The following is a 21,548-nucleotide window of genomic DNA, read 5'->3' as shown; positions in this document are numbered from 1 at the left end:
TGTGCGACCGTGTGTCTTGAGAACAGGGTGTTTTTACAGCGTTTCCACATCATTATCAAAAGCTGCCTGTTTAAATGCGCTCTTCCATGAACTACCACATGAACATTGATACGATCATGAGCCTTGTCCTTTCAGATAGAAATTATACAAACTCAGATAAGATAAGTGGCTCATTGCAAATTAGGAGAATTTTAAAAACACATTTACAGGACAACACAAGAAGAAAACACAAAAGACAAATACTTTGGACGAGCAACCAAAACCCTTTGATTAAATCGAATAACGGAAGAAAAAATGTGTTGCTGGTAACCAAATATTTTGCTCAATTTGGATTTATGAGTCTAATGAATAAAGAATAAGAATAAATACTACCATGGCCGTGATTCTTACAAGTCAACCACATTAATCGGAGGTTTCTTTGCATCGTGATTGTTGACACTTACACTGCTGAAATGTTAAGTACATGCTTGGGTTCTTCAGGCGAACTCTCAAAAAGATTTGTTTAAAGAGTGAAATATTTTTAGTCTAGGGGTAAAATAAAGTATATTCGCTTCGTGTTTACTCCCTTCAGTAATTGCTTAGTTAGAGGCAAACCTTCCCTTTAGAAGGACTTATGAATAATTGTCTGAGTTTATTATAAGTTAAAATAGGACATCTGGCACATTTCCAGTTCCTTTAAAATGCATTCAAAATAGCCATTTGAAAGCAACTTTTATGAACACTGCCCCTGGTTCCTCAGCTTTTAGAGAAAAGTTGGACATGCTCACAAATATTGAATGAACTGCCCTGGGTTATAGGAATTGCATTCTCATTTAAAGCTACTCGGCAAACATCACAGTATTTCATTTGTGTTCCTCAGAGGCTCTCTGATACGGAGCATTTTTCTGTTTAGCCAACAGGGAAATTGTGTGAAGAACACAATTTCATATCTCCATTAAACACTGATGTTCTTGGTAGAATTTTGACAGAGACTTAGTCACGGTAACGCTGCATTGGAATATTTTATATCTGCCTCAACACATCTACATATCACGGATAGCATGAATATATACTTAACCACAGCATCCACAATGAAGAAATGAGCACTGTTTACCTTCAAATTATCCGTTTTCAGGCCTACATTCCTCAAACAAAATGCCCTCGTTAAAATGTGGGCTTAGCATTCCTTTACTTACTAGTGACATTATATTGCTCATTACCTGCACCGTTACCATCACCTAGCCATTATACATATGAAGCCATTACCGCCAAAACTGTAACCAAGTAGCTCATCAGTATTTCTGCACGCATTCCTGGGTCCTCCGCTTACGTGGCTTGCACGCATTCGTTTGAACAAAAAGTCGACAGGCATTCACAGGAGTAGACATGCACTAAAACCAAAAAGTAAAGAGCCGAGGACAACATGGGGAGAGCAGAAGCTGGCCGAGCGTGTTCCAGGAGGGGTACTGTGAGGACCGGTGAATGGGCCGCGGACGAGTGTGCAGAGAACACTGCCTGGGGGTTGTGCAGAGAAACAGTCAGCAGTAGATCTCTGCAACCCGCTCCTTTCACCAGGGCTTCACTCCGCCAGTCAAGAGCTACTAAAGGATAAGGATCCATCTTCTGTGCGTGCCACTACATATCTGTGCACCTTCTATCTCCGCATCTCCAACCACAGCGTGAAACGAAGTGCACTGCTACACGCTCACTTATTCAATGCTCATATAGTGTAACATCTGAAACCCTGAACGGAGCTCAAAGATCTTTTCGGTCCCAAAAATGCGTTTCAAATGAACAAAAACAGCACAGTATTGGACAGCTTGGAGGGCTATTACAGAAGCAGATCATTAAAATCTAAGATGTCTTGGAATTTTGAGTTGTCACCTCAAACACTTCTAGAGAAACATCTGTGAAGGCGAAGCAGAGAAGATTCATCCATCTGAAATGCAGCACCAGTCCAGTGATCACGCTTCTCAAACTCACGCTACCATCAGTCAGCAATACTGAGGTGGAGCCACAGTGCCCCCTATTGGTCATCAGAATCACAGGCTTAAAGCTTTTACCGTTAAAAAAAAACATTTCAGTCATCTGCCTTAGAGGACCGTACCTTTCCACGCATACACAAGAAGGCCCTATCGTACTGTAGGAATATAGGGGTGTAACCACTGTGTCTAAATTCATTCACAAAGCACTGGGTCGTCGGAAAACGGTTTATTTAAGGCCCTTCTGAAAACGCTATTTTCACTATTTTTCATCATTACATAACAATAATGCTTATATTTTTTTCTTTACTATTAATCGTTTCACGGTGTCCTGTGCATGAGCCTCTACACAGTTACAACTTCTGCCAAAGTCCTCAACTTGTGTCAGGCAAAGAAAGCGAGAAACAGAAGGTGTTGAGAGAACATCCCCGTGTTCCTGTCTCAATGCCCTCACGATTACTCACCGGCCTGATGGATGAGATCTAGCGTGTTTTTCAATGTTCGTTTCAGGGCGGGCCAGGGGGACGGTAAGTGGAACACACAAGGGGCTAGGAAAAAAAAAAAAAAAAAACGGGGACGCAAACAGAGCCTTTTTGACCGTGACAACAATTACTTAAGCTCGCCGTCCACAGGGGGAGACGAGTGAGGACCGGACCATAGCGGAATACCCCTCCCCCCTCTCTCGTGAGCAGTGGACAAAGTCAGAGTTCTGGCCCAAACACCACTGCAAGGGTGAGTGTTTGTGTTTGGGAGGGAGAAGGTGGTGTGGGTGGCGAGGACGGGGCTCATTCTCACTCAACAGCACCCAATACGGTCATAGACCATTAGCAGTCCAAGAAGAGGGAGACATTTCTCAGTGTGCCAGCCGGATCCACGCTGACGCCACAGATTCCCATGATTACTTTCCATTAGCCCCGGCTCTTGAAAAGCCATTTCTACCTGGCCACGTTGGCACCTCGTAGGCCAAGGAGATTAGTTAAAGAACAGCGGCGTCGACCACAGGAGCAGCGAGGCTGTCCACAAGCCAGGCACACGGGAGGGGAGAAACTGAGCCGGAGAGGAAGCAGGGGAAGCTCGTCAGCTGGTTTGTCACCGCGGTTCCCATTGACACCCGGATGGGAGGGAAAGCCCCGGCCTTGCGCTGTGTCGCTTTCAGAGCTGACACAATTAACTGGACCTCTTAGTGCAGCACCCAATGCAGCCCACTCACCCGGAGTCATTTCACTGTTCACCAGAGCAGCAAGTTCCCTCAGCCACAGGCATTGATTTTTATTCTTGGTGTGACAGTGCAACAATCACAAGTTTGTGCAAAAAGTTACCGGTCCCCTGAAATGGTTTGTAATGTACTGGCTGTGTCTGTGAAGACTTCTTTATGCCAAGGCACCGGGACAGCACAGCAAGTGCGGGACCCTGAATTGCATCCAGGTTGCTAGGAGCTGAGCCTCATCAGGTTATGGCACAGGGTGGGACTCTGCAGAGAGACTGATAGACCCGTTCAGCCGGACTCTGCGGGGGACGAGAGCGTTGTGCAGCGCACACGCGGCCCGACAGTAAGCCTAATGAATAATCTTTGCTGAGAAGATCCCGAAACAGCAGGAAGTAAAACCAAAAGCAACAGGCTCTATCAAATCACCAAAGAAACGGTGAATTTGAAAAGCGAATGGTAGATTTGACGTTATTCTTCAGCCTGTCGCGGTCAGTCTGAATTGGGTGTATTGTTAAGACATTTTACTCTACAACGGATACAAAAACGTCCCCATTCTATAACAGTAATGAAGTGGCCCAGCAACACTTAAGACAGAGAGTAAGGACCTGCAGTGAATTAATTTCACATGAGACCACTCCCTTTCAGAAAAGAAAAAAAGAGAATAAGTTGTCATAAATTACAAGTAGACCTTTTAAAAAAGAACCCCTAAAGTAAGGGGGAGTGACGATAAAAAAATTAATTTAAAAAGTCAGTCTTTTTAGAGACTGTCTCTTGACCAAGAGCAGCGAGAGAATAAAAATGCCAAATCTACTTTTCTTTGTGGACAGCCTTATGCTTTGCAGAGTAAAATATAACCAGAGCACTCAGAGTCATTCCCTAATAAATAAGGCAGGGATATCCATTAAGGCTTGTGTCTCTGAAGCATATAATATTCTTTGGACATTACACACCATTATCCAGGTCTGCTGCCGTGCTGCCACAACTACTGAGATTTCCAATGAATGGGGAAGAATGAACCGCAACCTCACTGTGAAAAGAAAAGTAACCCCATAGAGACGCAAAGAGTGTTCTTCCTTCATAACTGGGGATATTATGCAGCTCTGCTTTTAGTTTGTAGCTGCTTTTGTTACACACAAATACTGTTCAGTCCAATTTTGCACTTTACCCATTTCATTATTTTTGCAATTATATGTTTTACCTCAAAATACCCAATGAGTGATTGCAGATCTCGTTGGGGTTTCGTTTGACATTTTGGTTTTCATCTGGGACAACACGCAGGAAATGCCCACTTGGAATTTTATGACGACATTAACCACAACACCTCAATGAGTTACCCTTCTCTGAATCACAGAATTGGATTCTGTTCACTACAACAGGCCGGCCCGCGCAGCTGGTAGCCTTCTGTACATTATGCACCAATGAAGAGTAAACAACGCTGCCTGTGTGCCAAGCAGCCCCACAGGCAAACAATGTCTGAATGGACTGCATTTAAAAAAACAACAAAAAAAAAAACGTATAAAAGTCAATTTCCACTGGATTATGGTATTATGTCCTCCGAGGGTCACTGCTCTCATCAAACCTGAGATGACTGCAGTATGAGCAGCTCAATACAACTGAACCAATTGCCTTCCTCAACCTCATCTCAACCCCTTCAGGTTCTTTATAGCGTTCATAACAAAATTCCCTACGCAGACTAAATTGGCTCCTTTAAAACAATGATCTAATACAGAAAGATGGGAGGTTAACGGCGCGTAATGGATTAGGAGTCAACCCCGGTGCATAATTACTACAGTCATTACGATAAAAAAAGTCCTTTTTCGAGTCGTTAATCTTTTCGACCTCATTCTGATTGGAGAGGGGTGTTGACACACGAACTACATGCACAAAGACAAGGAAAGAAATCAAAGACATGATCCTTTATTTGCCCTGTAAAAGCAAATGTAATGACATGCATTCAAATTTAAAACACTTTAGCACAAAAGTGGCCCCCATACCAGTTCTGTCTCCTCTCCTCATCAATCGTTGTCTGATACCAATCCAAAAGGTACATGGGCAAGACGAGGGATCTTGGAGAGTGACCAAAACAACTGAACAACGCAGTGCTGCCATTTGTGTAAACACACCTGAGCTATTACACAACAGAGGAAATGGGACCCTGTACACAAATGTGGACCTACATCGTCATCGAGACAGAATGTGGAGTAAACAATGAGAGCTGCATCATACAGATGCCTCCCAGTCACCTGGCTGGATGCTGCATCCCCCCACACCCGGTCCTGGCCTCCACCAGTGTCGTTTACAGATTGTCAGCACAGCCCCTCCGGTCCTGCACTCTCCAGGCTCTCGACCAGGTGACACTTTGAGCACCTTCTGTTCAACCTCCCGCCAAATAGAATTAAGGAGGAATTAAAATCTCAATGAGCCTAATAATTAAACTTTAATGGTGGACATAAAGCAACTTGACACCCCATAAAAGCCACAGGCAGCCAGCATAGCAGTAGCACCGAGTGGAGTCCCTTCAGATGACAAACATTTCTTCTTTTGCAGACAACATATTGCTGCAGTCATGACAAAACCACGTAGCAAATATTGGGCGTTTGGCTTATTAAATGAAAACGAAAAAGGGTTATGGGATGAAAATTAAACAGGTCAGCTCAAACCAAAATAAAAACACTGCAGCTTTATATTACTTCCCTTCCTGAACTGCTGTTCAGGTTGAAGTCATTGTTGGCTCCTGTGAGCTTCTGTTACTGCATTTAGAAAACAGTCTAAAACACAACACACAACAAGAAATCACAAAACAAAACTGTAATATTTCATCTTACCCATCAGTACACTTGTGCTGAACCGCTTTCTTTGACCGAAAGAACAATGGTCTTAACTGTGCGAGCAGGCTGGCCAGTACAGAATCAGACTGGTTGGGCATCCTTTCATGTCCACTACAGGGCATTGTAAGCAGTCTTGATATATAAAGAGTGGGAAACGTAGTCCGTCTTTCACGTTTCCATACATTTTACACAGCAGCCTTCCCATTTACCCACAATTTGCATAATTAACATCAGCGCACTTGTTTGACTCGAGAGAAAAGTGCTTCAGAGAGACGGTTTATTAAGCCTTTGGCCAATACTTCCTCAGTGTTTAAAGAATCCCACACTTCATAGACAGCAGTACATTGGTGCCAACCTAAATGAAAAACAGCATGAGAAAATGGAAGCACTGCAGGCTACAGATTGGAAACAGTGAACAGATGAAAGGCAAGAAGTTGAAGAAACTTTCCAAAGATCTTATCAAGATCCGCAACGTTTGTTCACATGCTGCACACGACTTTGTTATGCACTGAAATTGTTGTTGCATGTTGAGCTTATTCAACAATACATTGTTTAACCATTATTCATAAAGCCATACGATGCAGTCAAAGTCTCTTCCTACCAATGACCAGAAATAAACATGGTTTGGAAAACTACTCTCATTCAAATGGACATTCACAACATGCACTGCCCTCCAGAATTATTGGCACCCTTTAGTAAAAATGAGCTTTTTTTGAAAAAGATTTTTCATTCCAAATATTCACAAAAATCTAACCTTCAACTGAGGTAACATCATTTCAATGAACTTTACTTAATAAATGGAAAAAGTTTTCAGTTAATATTTTGTGCAGCCTCCCTTTGCCAAGATAACCGCTCAGAGTCTCTCTTACAATGCGTGATGAGGTTGGTGAACACATGGCACTGGATCTGAGACCATCCCTCCACGCAGAATCTCTCCAGATCCTTCCCATTCCGACGCCGGTGGAAGGTCTATTTTGGTCTAATCTGACCGTATAACCCGGTCCCATTGAAAGTCCCGGTAACGTTTAGCAAACTGCAGTTTGTAGTCGATTGGCAGCAGAGGCCTTTTCCCTGGCAACCCTTCCTAACATCTTGTGGTGATGTGGGTGGCGTCTGATGGTAGTTCTAGAGACATTCTGACACAAAGACTCAACTAACCTCTGCAACTAATTCTCCAGCTGAGATCCTCGGTGATTCCTTTGCCAGTCGAACCATCCTCCTCTCTGAGCGTGGGGTCAAATGTACACTCACGTCCTCAGCGGATTCTCCTGTTGCTTTAAACTTAATTATTGCCCTGATAGAGGAGTTGGGTCTGTTTTTTTGGACCCATTTCCTGGTTTGTGTAGCTTTTCGTCGCACATCTTCACCGTGTTCTCGGGTCTTTCTCATTGTGATGAACGACGAAGGGAATTTGGCCTTTCGTCTCATATTTATACCCCACTAAAACAGGACGTCATAGTTGAACACTTAACAGTTCATAGGGTCATCTTGAAAACGAAAAAAATGACTGGAATTATTCTTCAGATTTTATAGGGGTGCAAATAATTGTGGCACACATGTTTCGTAGAAAAATCTTCATTAAATGTCAACCTTATTTTTGTTAAACAATTTCACTTTATTCAAAAGGCAGGTTGGTAAATATTTTGAGTGAAAGACCAGTAGGATAAAAGACAAAGACATTCTGTTCACAGCCTGTTTTGCTCATTTTAACTAAAGGGTGCCAATAATTCTGGAGGGCATTGTACTACTATTGTTGAGCAGGCTTGTCATAGTGGGCAGTAAAGTCCACCACTGCACTGCATGCTCTTATCAGAGCAACCACCTGTACAAAGGCAACTGGTACTGCAGTATGAATAGAACAGCAGTGGCCCAGTGGACATTATAAGAGGCTTTAGCCATTCCTTCAACCTTTCAGACCTTCTGACGCGGTGCTAAACAGAATGAATTACCTCCCGGCCAACGCGCAGCTCAATCAGAGCCTGGACGTCTGGCAGCATTAACTGCTGAAGTAAACTGCCTGCCTTGACTACAAACGCATTCAAGTTTAAAACAAAAAAGGAGCAACGCTCCCCCCTGCATCTCATTTACATTTCATACGCACAATTTCTCTTGTCACTGAATAAAAGCCCTGCCTGCCTCGTTCTACGTCTCAACCACAGAACCCTCATTTAGCTAAATGGTATAAAGAAATGCAATTCAAAACATGTAGCAGTCATACATATAAAACAGTAAAAACAAGCACCTTGAGTGCTACATTTGCAAAAGGTCAAAATGGTGATAAAGCACAACAACTGCAATGACATTCAGGTGATTGTCAGGTGCGTTTGTGGACTAAGCCGCACATTTATTTTCCGTAAGGCTGACGAGAATTCAGAATGTCATGTTACCTTTTCCGCATCAGAATGGGCATTTACATAATATATTAAATTCATTAACCTTATCCCACAGATCAGTCTGTTTTATCACATCTATTATTCCTCTAAATTACAAGATTAACAGATGCATAAATTAGAAAGCAGTGATTTCCCACGAGATGCAAACTGCTTGGTAGGCTGTATTGCACGTGCAAAAATCCCATATATTTAATATACTGCTATGATACAGCTGTGGAGAGGGACAGTCGAGTCCATAGCTGCAGAAGGGTGGTGAGCATCAGCTGCAGAAGCAACAGGTGAAGCAATCTTTCAGCACCTCTGACTGCGTGTGTAGGTTGTGTGCAGACTGCAACGTTACATAACGGGGGCACAAATCTCTGAAAAAGAAATATCTGACAAAATTCTGTTCTCCGTTAATCATTACAGCGCTTAATGTGTGACAAATTATATCATTACTACAACCAGATCCAAAAGGAATCTAGTCATTAACCTTGTTTCTCCCGGGCACAAGGTAGAGCGGGAACTGCAACTACAAGTAGTCAGAACGTTGTCTAGTTACTGTGCAGCAAATAGGAGGCCACATCAAGGAGAGCAGATGTTCAACTCAACATTTGCCACAATCACACTCTTCCGCTGTGCAATGGCTTAAGAACCAGCACTTTCGGAGTCTTAACAGTAGAGGGTAGCAAAGGGCAATTTAATAGCCTCCAAGCTACAAACAGCTGCCAAAAGGTCAAAGGGCAGATTCTTACCGGCATTGACAATGGCATCCAGCTCCAGGACCGTAATATCTCCTTTGTAGAGAGATACTTTGTCTCTCAGTCCTCCGCCTGGCAGCTCACTCCCTTCATCTTCGTCATTGGCTGTAATAAACAAAAAAAAAGAACTTAAAGTTCTCGCACTCATTCAAAAAAGAAGATCAGAATATTGAAGTGTCTCAATAAATAACCATTTATTTCTTTATAAAAGACATTCATTCATTGTTCTTGAATTTACTAAAAGATTATTATTCAGGTAAATATGTTGATGTTGATGGAAATAGTCTTGTTCATTATAACAGTTTCTTATGAAGCAATACTTCATAAATATTAATTTAATTCACAGTAAAAGTGGAAAATCCATCCATAATATACCATTGATTCTCCTTATGGGATTTGACATGGACCCTGTGGATTTTAATTTAGAATAAATAATTTTGTATTCATTCCCTTTTCATACAAAGATATCAACCTTTTAATTGTGTGATTTAGTGTGCGGTATCTTCTGTGAATAACAAGGCTGGTTTGGCCCGTTGTAGAGTTTACCTCCTTTAGGAGCTCAGCAAAGAAAGATTTACAACCAAGGAGCTGTGAATCAGAAGTTCTGTTTCATACTGCAGAATAAAAAAGTTAATAAAACGTTATTGCAACGCGTTTCATTTTATTCCGATAAATATAATACAGCAATGAGTGAAAATCACCTAGCTTACTTTTATAAGTTGCCGTCTTGTAAACGTCATATTCGAGATGGATTTGTGTGTGTTTTGTTATTACTTTTTAAATTTAAAGCAACATTGAACCACTGTGTCAATAAAGTTCATGCAGTATATAATTAATCACTCGACCAATTCTACATTCTAGGTGACTCAGTGACAGATTACCACCACCGCAATCTACTGAGAGCTTCATTCAACCTTAATTCTTCTTCTCACACGACCTCCGCACGATTAAATTCACCTCAGAGCTAATTAGAACTTTAATGTTAACTGTATTTAGGTGGTTCTGAATTGCTATACTTTTATTAATATATATGGTTCACTTAAACATTCTATTTATAAGAGTACCTTATAGCATCAGCAGCAGTGCAAAAACTAAACTAACGCAGTAGAAGTTACTTACTTAATATTATACACTCTTTGACATATTTTTGCCATTACCCCGTATGCAAAACATGTTGGTGAGAAAAGAGCCTACAAGAGGGAACATTGGGCTTTCAACAAAGTGCACCATCAGGGTTCAATTTACAAAGCAGCAACCATGTGACTGAAAAACACTTAAATGCTACATTCCAAATGTTCATGGCAGTACTCTAATGGTCTGTTCTCACTTCCTTATTGGTGTTTTTAGGTATAAACCACAAACCAAAAAAGAAAAATATTGTCACTATGAGAAACCATGTTAAGGATGTTGAAGATTTTCAATCTGGTTCATCAAGCAATGTTCATCATCATAATCTGAGTTTACATATTTACCAAAAATAAAGTATAAATAATAATTTTACATTTCATACTTAAAAACACTACAACCTAACCTTTATTAATATTATTATAATAATTGTTTGGGGGGGGCTGTAAAAACGGTGCTATTATGTGCTCGCTTTTTGTTGCGGAATGTCTCGAGTTGGGTGTCGTTGCTAAGTCTCTCTTACGTCTGCTGTCCTGTCGCAAGGTTGAGATGCTGTCCAAAGATACAAAATCTTGACGGCGATACTCCTTGCGTCTTTCCTCCCGATCTAGACGGAGCAGTCTCTCTGTGGAGGGAAGACGACACGCATTAAACACGAATGCAGCCGGTCCCACTGAAGCCCGGATCAGATCAAAAGGGAAATGGACTTGCTAGACGGCATCGACGGCTGAAAACAAATAAAACATTCATTTCCAGTGAGAGACAGAGACTCACTTAAACCTTTAGATTTATTATTTCATTAATGTCCTCACAAACTGCCTTCCATTGTCCCCCCATAGTTGTAGTAGACGGTTGAGGTCTTGCACAGGTTGAGGTTGGACTCATCCTGCACCGCTCACCTGGTACAGCCGCCATCATCATCATCATCATCAGTCATGTCCCACTGTGAGAGCTCCACACCTCGATGGCTCTCTAAAGTGACTCTATAAAAAAATGGGGATCTTAAAAAAAAAGTAATCACTAATATCGTAACCCCTTTTGGATTGCATGGACGAAGTGCAGGACCAGCAATGCGCAGTCTACCGCACACAATACAACAGACACTCTCAGCCACGCATCATAGAGACACAACGCAGGTACCAATCAGACACCTCAGCACCATTTGATTTCACGCATTAGTCCTTCATCAACGGGGGCGATAATTTGTGAAAACTGTCTGTTGTGGGGATCGGCTAAAAGGAAATTGCGCATACTGCTTCGTCCCCATGGCGCTCGTGTGAGAACCACTGCACTACGCGACCCTGTGGCCTAAGCTTCATTGCACAGACTGTAGGTCTGCAGATACAGCCATTCAAAGTAAGCTCTAAAGCATATTCCTATTTGTGGTCTATTTGACTCTAAATAGACCATCATTTCAATAAATGAATACCATGTGGTATTTAAACTAGCAATTGAGATGACATTATATCACAAATTAACATTTCCAATATTTACTGAGTTAATATATTAAGTGAAAGGTAGGATCATTTTCTCTTATACTGCCATGCAGTCTGACTTCATTTTGCAACTAGGGGAGGGGAACCCTGTGGGTTTGGTTTTAAGAAACCTCTGCATTGGCTTTGGCAGAATAAAGGCTGGCGCATGCTTCTACGTCTGCGTCGTTGCCTAGACGCACTCGTTTCAATTCATGGTTCTAAAAGTCTTGTGTGCAATTCACCTCCAGAACAACAGGTGGAGTAACGTGTTTTTGTTGAAGACGACCTAGAGAGTCACGTCTTTGTTTGTGGAAGTCGTTGGTTTGTTTATTTATTTATCATAGACTTTATTGCCTCGTGCATCGCCACTGCTGCTTTTCATCGCGGACACATTTGTCCCGTATTTTCCTCCACAACTTTGTGCACCTCTCGACCGGCAAACCGACGTTTGCGGAGATCTCCCTCCATGAATCAGGAGGAGGTGTGAAAAGCGACGCAAGGGACACGCAAGTGGGTCCTGCGTCTGCGTCGCTCTGAAAACGCAGAAGCATAAACTAGGCTTTAGAGGTTGCCAAAAATAATTTGGCCGAATACGGCTGTGTTGATCCTGTTATGATATGGCCAAAATGTCTGCAGTGTAAATAAATGGCCTATTATACGCTTTGGAACTTGAGAAATGACAAAGAAATGAGTCTGTGATGAATCTACTCTGAAGAAACTGACCGTCATAACTAACTTAATTTTCGTTTTTCCAAGTGTTAACAATTCTTAATACTGGGTAATAAAGACTGACTGACTTTTAATACATCCTTGACATAAAATGCTTTCAATGAGCCCATCTTTCAAACTCGTTAATGGTTCTCTCACCAACACTGAACAGGCAAACTTGTTGGGAAAAGTAAGTACAGGCAGTAAAAATGATTTGCTTTTTAATTAAAAAAAAAAAAGAAAAACCTAAGCTATAACTAGATAGCTACGCTGCCGTGTGCAAGTGCGGTTTGTTTTATAACAAATTATAAAAAGACGGCTAACAGCCAACGTAAGGAACATCAAACATCTGCTGCTTAACTTTAGTGGTGCTGTATCCCTCTCACAGCTTACGCCGTCATGTTCACAACATCTACAAATGAGAAAAAGCCTCAACTTGATATTGTTTTTCCAGGAAACACTGGGCTGTTCTGCAAAACGAGCCTTCTCCTAATTGCCATCTTCACTGCGAAATCTCTGCTAAATAAATACACAACTGCACACAGTGGTCAATAAAAACATCCCCTGTATAGAGCAGTTTATGCTGAAACTAGATGTGACAGTACACAAAAACGCCCTTATAGTTTACTGTAGTTGCTCCTTAAACAGAATGTTGATGCTTTGCATATAATAACACCCAACACCATAGGAACTTTTATAAGTCTTGCCTCAAATGAAAGCCTAAAATGTTAAGGCAACATTGTGAAGAAGATCGGGCTGCAAATAAAAGGTATTTCCGCAATGGTGGATATCCATTCTATCCCCAGTGTTGCTGTGGTACGTTTGCTCTCCCTCATGCCCGCTCCTGTCATTCCCAAGTCCGCTTTTATTCTACATGGATGACTAAAGAAGGCAGTTTGGAGAATGAACACAGCAAAGCTCTCTGGACGACGCTAAAGAGCTTTGGCACTCTGAACGCTGAACTTAGTAGTTGAAGAATCCCAAAGCTTAGTTTGGATGCCATGAGAACCGAATGGGCTCTGAATGTGCTTTGCTGATGTTGCTAATATTGATAATGAGTAGATTGTGATTGTGTTACTGGAGTTGATGCTCAAAGAGCCATACAATTTCTCCAAAAATCCGTCAAACCAAATAAAATGCAAGGAAACGTTGCATTTCATTTTCTAAATACCATTAATATTCTGGTTTGATGTTTTCATATTGAGTTCATGTGTGGCACGTTTCTGCAAAATGAGGAGGAGTTTACCAACACAATTTACAATAATGTGTGTTGATACTACATTTCACACGGCCTACAGTACAGCCCTGGGTCAAAACAATATATTTATAAAATTATCACATTCAATTTCTTTAGTTTGAGAATTTCTTTGACACTTTGACATACCTTGATCTCCTCCTGACGCAATTTGAGCTTGAGGATGCCTGCTCAGAATATAAAATCAGATTTGCTTTGATGTTTACTACATGCGCAAACTGGAAATGTCTCGCAAATATTAATTATTTCCTTTGCTTTGAGACTATTGTAAAGCTTTAATATAAAGTTGCTCAAAAAGTAACATTATATTAAAGTCTCGAGTGAGCTGCATCACTACACAAAATGTAGGCGATGGAAAAACCAATCGCTTACTTCCCAAGTGATGAATGACAAACTTCTCGTTATTTTGGTTCTGAATAGATACCTACAGCAGGACGGTATGCACCTTCAGGTGAAACGAAAGCACGAGCACAAGTGGAATGCATCTCATTAACGATGGCTCCATTCCATTCGGTGTTCACTAGCCGAAGGGATCCTCGTGCTACGAATGCATGGACGGAATGGAGCCGTCCCTAATTATCGCGATTGGGTACACCTGTGGGTACACCTGTGCGATGCCAGCTGTGACACGTGACAACGTGTACCAGCGCCTCGCCGCGCGTTAGCATTGATAACTTATGCGTTGAGCTAAGGGTTAGCACGTCTTCCTCGGCCCCTTTTAAGCACAACAGGTACGAGCCTCCCGTGTCTCTGGCGCTGAAGGCACCGTCATACCGGGCTTCACTCGCAACTTTAACCGGCCGGAAACGAATGAACTCGAAGGAAGGAGTGTCGAATGGCCACGTTTCAAACTATTGCGTACTCGGTTCCTTTGTTACGTTACGGGGAGGGGGGTCGTGTCTGCTGCTCGGCTGAGGAGACGTTTCGCAGCGGAGGTGTTGTTGCTCGGGGAGCTGCTGTCGGTGTCACACAGGTGGAAGGAAGGTGGAGCAGCACTTTGTGTAGTTGGTGGTGCTCTTAAAAAGAAGACCTTCGAGACGCTGGACAATGCGCGCTGACGAGCTCGCGAGGGGCTGTGGGTGAAACGCGACCGTTGCGAATGTCAAACGTGCGTAACGGAAGATTGACGGAGGCGCAACATCACTATAAACATCTGTACCGGCACCGTATGGGATTACCGAACAGTCCAGATGGTAAATCGCGTACTCTCACAGCATCCCGGGGAGGACCGGGAGTCAGTCAATCTTGTGGCATGCTTTAATTCATGCTGTCTGCCATTGAGATGATGATGATAGCGTTATTCTTCCCTAAACAAGCCTTACCTTTTTCAGTCTTCCAGTCCTTTTTCTTTTTGCTCATGCTGCCGGAATCGTTTGACTTCGAATGGTTGTTTTTTGACTGTAGCAAACCCAGACTCACAGTGAATAGTGCTCCGGGGGTAAAAACTGAAACGTAAAGTGGAACAGCCTCTGGACGGTTGTCTCACCTGTGAAGCTGTCAAATGTCTATGGACCTCAGTCGGCTCAACCTACAGTGATTGCGCCGTAAATTATGTGTACGAAATCCGGCTCTGTGATTGGTCGCAGAGAAACCCGGAAGAGGTGGCGCGATTGGTGCTGCGGACGAGTCAATCCGATAAGGTCCACGCACTGCGGAGGCAAGGTAGGTTGTTTCCGGTGGTTTATCCAACTGCCGGGTGAAGTGCTTGGCTGGTAACGCCGGGGCACTCGGATCCAGTGGCAATAAGTGAGTCATTGCAAGTAAATTTAGCGAGGTCTCAGTCCTGTGTGTGTGTGTGTGTGTGTAATATAATTCTATATATTATATTATTATTTTTTTTTTTTTAATAGGTTTGTTATACCACAGCAATTTTTGCAGTGGATTCAGTTAACACGTTATCCCAATTCAGACAAAACTGCATGTACAATATAGAATTAGACTATGTTTTGTAGACTAATATTTCAATAACATTTTCATAACTGAATCACATTAATCTCACCATTTCCCTACTAGTTCTGTAGTTCAACATTATTGTTTAGAAACTAATTGAACAATGGGAATAGTAGGATGATATGTTTATGACGGGATGATTGTTCCTCAGGTGTATGAGACTTTAATAGTGGATTGTAATACCTGTGTAAGTTTTTGGATCAAGGCAACTGTCTTGATAATAATTTTGGCCGATCTACTTTGGGTCGTCGTGGTGCAGGGGTAGAGAGGGTGCGCCAGGCACGGCAAGGTTGGCGGTTTGAGTCCCGGCTGCTCCATGTCAAAGTGTCCCTGAGCAAGACACCTAATCCCTAATTGCTCCCCGGGCAAAACTGTAAAAAGTCATGGGTTAAAAATGCAATGTAAGTTGCTTTGGATAAAAGCGTCAGCTAAATGACATGTAATGTAGTGTCTGTTATCTATTACCATCTGACTTAAATAACTGTTTCAAAACCCTAAAAAGGACACAGATGAATAGTAACCTACCCTTGTTTGTGGCAGAGGACAGTATCTCACATGATAAACCAGATCGGACCAGTGAGTCCGGCTGCCATAAATGGGAGGCGGGTTCCAGAGACCACAGTCTGTCATCTGTGTGTTCACTCTGCTCTGGTCCAGACCCATCTGCTCCTGAAACTGCTGACATTATCTGAGAATGGAAAATATCTATCATCCAAGCAGGACCCGTTTTTATTTGTTTTAAGGAAGGATCATTTCAGTGAAATACATCCAGTTTTCATGACAGCAGTTTTGTTTTTCATAGATAAATGTATATATAAATGTAACACCAATAGTAACTTGACCGTATAAGTGGATGTTCCTGTTCCATTTGGGTTCACAATACCCAAAACTAATACTACAAAGTGGAAAGGATTTACATTTGACAATTCTGTCACCAGATGTTTTAAATTAGTGCAATTAAAGATCTTTATCTCATTAAGCTGCTGCCCTTTTTAGGAAATTAAGTCAAAGTAATCAGCTGCCACATCTAGCCCATGAATTTATAATTGGACTTTGTAATATCTTATTTACTTTAAAGTCTTAATTCTTCTAATATGGATTATAAAAATATAAAATACTTAATATCGGTTTGATGTAAAACAACATCGGGACATTTATAGAAGTTCTCCAGCCACGGCACTCGGAATAGCAGATAAAAGTGCTTGTACCTTTTTTTTTGTTGTTTTTTTTTTAAATATTGAACAAGAGATTTGAATGAAGGGCCTATTGTTTTCCATCTGTACTCGTGTTATGACTCTTGTGTGTTGGAGGTGATTCGACGGCGGGGGATTAAGGAGGCACCTGTGGAGGCTGGTGGATAACAGCAGGGGTGAGAAGTCCTTTTTGTTAACCGGTTTTCTCTTGTGTTACAGTTAGGGACTTAGGTAATAAGTTGTACTTTCCTTTGTTTTGTTGAGGGGGAAAATAGATAAGTAAGATTTTGGTAAATGTTGTTTTGGGCCAGGCTCAGACCAACACTTAATGTACCCAGTAAAAAAAGGCACCTTGTGGAACCTCTCATCCCACAACTCTGTAAAGACCACGTTTTTTAGGATTGTGATCATTGGTGCCCTTCTGTTTACATTGTGGACCAAGCGAGCAACGTTGGGGAGGAGAGCTGCAAACCCCCTTGACCAACTGATGGCTGCCTTTGATATGAGAGTTCAGAGCGAGGCGAAAGCTGAAGGAATGCACAGGATTAGTGGATTCCCTTGTCACGTTCACCGCAAAGTCCGGCTGCGAGCACATCGCAGAGAACCCGCGCATCACCCAGACTGGGCCGTCCCTGCCCTACCACTGCTACTGAGGAAAGAGGATCCAGATGAACAGACTCTCACCCTCCTGCCCTCCCTCTCCTCCTCTCGCTCTCTCTCCATCACCACACAGACGGGATTAGAAGATGAAGGTTGGCATGCAAAGAAAGTGGGCCACCGTGCGTCTGGAGAAGGGTCTGTGCCCATGATGGCGCAGCTACTGGCTCAGGGCAATGGCTGCGTGGTTCAAGCGATGTCCGGAGACTTGAGGACCCTCTCCATCGACAGACGTAATTCCCAACTCCTCGGTTTGCGTACGGTGCCTCCAGTCTTGGCCAACCGGCCTCGAGGCTGGAGTCAGTCTGGGCGCATTCTATCCGAGGCACCGGTGGTGTCTGTATTGAGCATGTTCACTGAGGTGCTAGGCAACAGTGTGGAGGCAGCGGCGACCCTCTGAGCTTCTCGCAGCATTGAAGTGCTGGTGCTCATCAACAAGGACGGCAGAGCGCGAGGTGCTGCAGCTCATCCCGGCCAGCAAAGAGCTGCGGAAGCCTCCTGAAGACCGCAGCACAGCGCCGCTGCTCGACAGGGGGGGCAAAAAAGTGACATAATTCCACTAAATGACATGACTCATGACTCTGAGGCTTACTGGACCAGAGGGAGAGGAGACCCACTAGATGAAACCAATGACACTTTACTGCAAATGTGTATATGGGAGCGGAAAGGGCTCTGATAGAGAAACTGATATCGGTTGTAGGTTTTTCAGTTGCTTTTGGTAGTGGGGAAACCTTGAACTCCTGCCAAATAATTCCTGGGAATGAGATCAATCCCTGCGATTGGCAGCCCATCTGACACCAGGGCGGAGAAGAGTGAACCTGCATGAAGGGGAATGTGTAAAATATTCCCCACATTGCATGAAGGGGAAGCCAACCACTAGATGTCAATGTTGTCCAACATTGTAAGCAGCAGTACACACAAAGGGGTGCTGTTAACAGTGAGTCAGAGTTGCCCTTAGATATAAAATATGAACTGAGGTATGTGGGGATTGTTGTTATTACGCAATCTTAGTCTCTAAATCGTATAATACTCACATAAAGGACAGAGTTTAAAACGCATTCATCAGAGAGCTTCTCACTCTGCTGCCTTTGTAAAATATGCTAACAGTAAAGTATTTGCCCCTGACCTTCATTTTTGAAGTGGGCAGACATGAAATCTGAACTTATTTCTGTTAACGCAAACTGCTTGTTAAACTTTTATGCTCTTCCAAAATACACTCAACACTAGTTTGTATTGTATTCTCTGATAAGTATACTTGCTTGTTTATTGTGTAATGCACAACATACAACTTCTTTAAGGACTAGTTGCTTGTATAGGGAAGAATCATAACCCCCAAAGGATATATTTGTGTAAAACTGCGTAGGCAATGGTTATCGCCATGGTTACAGCACAAGGAGATAAAACTGGTGGCTGCACCTACAATTCAATGCCAAGAACGTTGCATCTTATAATCTCTTGTTGGCTTGTATCGCACTTCTAATTGCAGCAAAGTAATTACTGCAAGCGACATAATTATCTACAGAGAGATGCTCCAAATCTACCCCATAACGTAAAATGAGCTCAGGGGCCAAAGAAATCATAATTATGGCAATTCTTGTTTATACGTGTTCTTATGTCAATACCCGTACGTCTTTTGATGGGTGTTTTTTGCGACTGTCTGGTTTGGGTGGTATCATTTGAGTCTATCCCAGTCAATCCCTTTAGTGATAAAGCACATGATTTGTTTAGTGCAGTCATGGCTTAAGCCTATTGCCGCGGACTAAATACTGTACATCTACTTTGTTGGGGGCTCCATATGTTCAATTGCTCCTTTTGGCTTTCAGCGGAGGCCTTTAAAGGATTTACTGTTTTTCATATCTTGCCAATGACCGTGAAAGACTAGAGCTTTTAGCTTCGGATAAGGATCCATGAAGAGCATAATAAAGCCTGTAGGGTCGGCAAAGGTGATATCTTGGGAAGGAAACAGTTTCTCAGCTAATTGCGCACACACTATACTTTGGAAAATATTTTTAATGTATAATCATTAGGAATGGAAATAGTTTTGCTGCTCTCCTGCACTTGCAGGGAACCTTTCCTGTGAGTGCCATCTTTGATGCAATGCCAACCAGGGACATGGAAACGCTAACTTTTTGGTGGCTTGTTTGGGTCCTTTTCAACAATCTCGGTTAAACAGTTATCTGCCCCTTTCATCCATTGTGTCCTGTCTTGTATTATGCTCATCTGGTCCGCAGATGTGAGAAGCAGCTCGCTATTGCGACACCAAGACCTTTTGAGGACTACCTCGCCAGAGACTAGCTCATTCGTGTCGGGTCTACCATGAATCTGAAGCCCACCACATCACGTCCATGCCGCTTTTTTTTGTGTATCTAAACGAGCGCCGTATCTACTCTAGTACTCAAGGACAATAGTTGACATAAATGACTAAATATTATTTTCACATGTAATTCTTGCAATTGTCCTGTCCCATTTAATAGGATTTATTTTTGTATTTATGAACCCAATTTTTATCATTACTCATGGCAGCTCCTTAAATGTGTAAAAACTACTCCGACCAGGTATGAACTATTTCTTTCTAAAACTCCTTCTGGGTGCAGCTGCAGGCTGTGTAGGCTACTGCCCTGCATCTCAGAATTAATAATCCAGCAGCAAGCGCAGTGTGTCCTGAGATCTATTGTGATGCATCAATATAGCAGTCTACTGATCTACTTGGTTTAGTTTACATCCTCAGAACGGGTTCGGGGTTGGTTATTAAAAAACATCACACTGTGAGTATTCTTTAGCTGCAGGATTCCTGTGGCTTGTAGCTTTGGCAGAATGTGTTGCTGCAGCTCCCTCTGTTTATTTTACTGCATTTGATAAAGGCCCCATCCAGCATGTCTCTTCACACCAGAGCGTGCCTGCTTTCTGCCTGCTCAAAGCAGCAGGAATTCCTTCCTGATCGCTGGCTGAACCCAAGTTGAATAGACTTAGTGTGGATAGATGTTCAACATTTTCAGATGTTCACAGCACATATGCACTAAAGTGATCAAAACTGTTATGGCTTCTATGCATCAACAGGATAAGTATTCTCACACAATGTTGGGTTGTTCCTTTTGATCCCTGTACAATAATCTAACTTTGTTTTTTTTTATAACCCCCCCCCCAAAAAAACAGAAATGAAGAAATCTCTTTAACATCCTACTTTGGACAAATCAGGATATCATGTGTTCCCTCTGGCTGTGCACGTATTCACAGTAATGCATTACTTACCCAAGTAAGCCTTCATGTCTGCCAGTGGATGATGAAGCAGAATAATTTAAATAAAACTCCACAGGAAAAATGCTATTACAAAAGCTATATTGCTCAATGCAGATGTTGGATTCCTGACCTTTGTCTTTCTGCTTTGAAATCCAATCCCTGGCATGCTTCAACTGCTATCTGCCCATCATAGTTGAAATCATTTTTCACATTTATCATTTTAACTTTAAAGTATGCCATGGGGGCCATAAAAATATAATGAGCCATCTTTAAATATCAAGTTATATGAACTTAAAAACTAAAATGTAGATGCTTTTCCATGCATTTTTAAGGTTATGATTCGGGTCATAGCTAATGACAAAAAACCTGCGCGAGGCTCAGAAGTTTACACAGAGATTTCATGGCATGCAACCTCTCTGCCCCTTGTCTCCCCATTAATTGCTCCAAGGCACTCTTTCATCTCATCATGACTGGATCCAAAGAAAACAACATTGGGCTGCAAATTTTATTAAAGAATGGGCTTTTTTTCTCTCCACCCATTCAACTTCTGGTTGGATCAGCGCCCGTTTCAGATCATGAGATAAAAAAATATATATGATTACCTGAGGGAATAGCATAAGATGTCAGTAAAGGATCATTAATCAAGTGTGTTTTTGTGAATTAGACATAAAACAAGCCTCCTGACAGAGCAGTAATCTTAGCATATATGTCAATCAATATTAAGAACTTTATGTCTCATACCATCTTTTGTTCACTTCTTTTAGGAGGCCATAATAGGGGAAAGCTGAAAGAGGAAGGCGGAGAGTTTTTTTGACTGTA

At 42.3% G+C, this 21,548-nt stretch overlaps 1 protein-coding gene and 1 long non-coding RNA gene across 3 annotated transcripts in view; one reads left to right on the top strand and one right to left on the bottom strand.

Moving 5' to 3' along the window:
• Positions 1–15,439, bottom strand: part of macrod2 (mono-ADP ribosylhydrolase 2) — a 345,335-nt gene extending 329,896 nt beyond the window's left edge. For both annotated transcript variants that reach the window (XM_040179258.2, XM_040179259.2), the window contains exons 1-3: positions 15,015–15,439; positions 10,778–10,879; positions 9,124–9,234 (exon numbers count right to left, since the gene is read on the bottom strand). In XM_040179258.2, coding sequence (XP_040035192.1) covers positions 9,124–9,234; positions 10,778–10,879; positions 15,015–15,051 — 250 coding nt within the window. In that variant the 5' untranslated portion in view covers positions 15,052–15,439. The remainder of the gene's footprint in view (positions 1–9,123; positions 9,235–10,777; positions 10,880–15,014) is intronic.
• A 1,412-nt stretch (positions 15,440–16,851) lies between these two features.
• LOC144409424 (uncharacterized) lies at positions 16,852–19,678 on the top strand. Its single transcript, XR_013467867.1, has 2 exons — positions 16,852–17,011; positions 17,278–19,678. It is a non-coding gene; the product is annotated as an uncharacterized LOC144409424 (long non-coding RNA).
• Positions 19,679–21,548: the final 1,870 nt, after the last annotated feature.

The sequence above is a fragment of the Gasterosteus aculeatus genome, chromosome 6 (assembly GCF_964276395.1).
Source record: "Gasterosteus aculeatus chromosome 6, fGasAcu3.hap1.1, whole genome shotgun sequence".
Taxonomy (NCBI): domain Eukaryota; kingdom Metazoa; phylum Chordata; class Actinopteri; order Perciformes; family Gasterosteidae; genus Gasterosteus; species Gasterosteus aculeatus.
The sequence above is the reverse complement of the archived record's forward strand: the minus strand, read 5'-3'. Positions and strand labels throughout refer to the sequence as shown.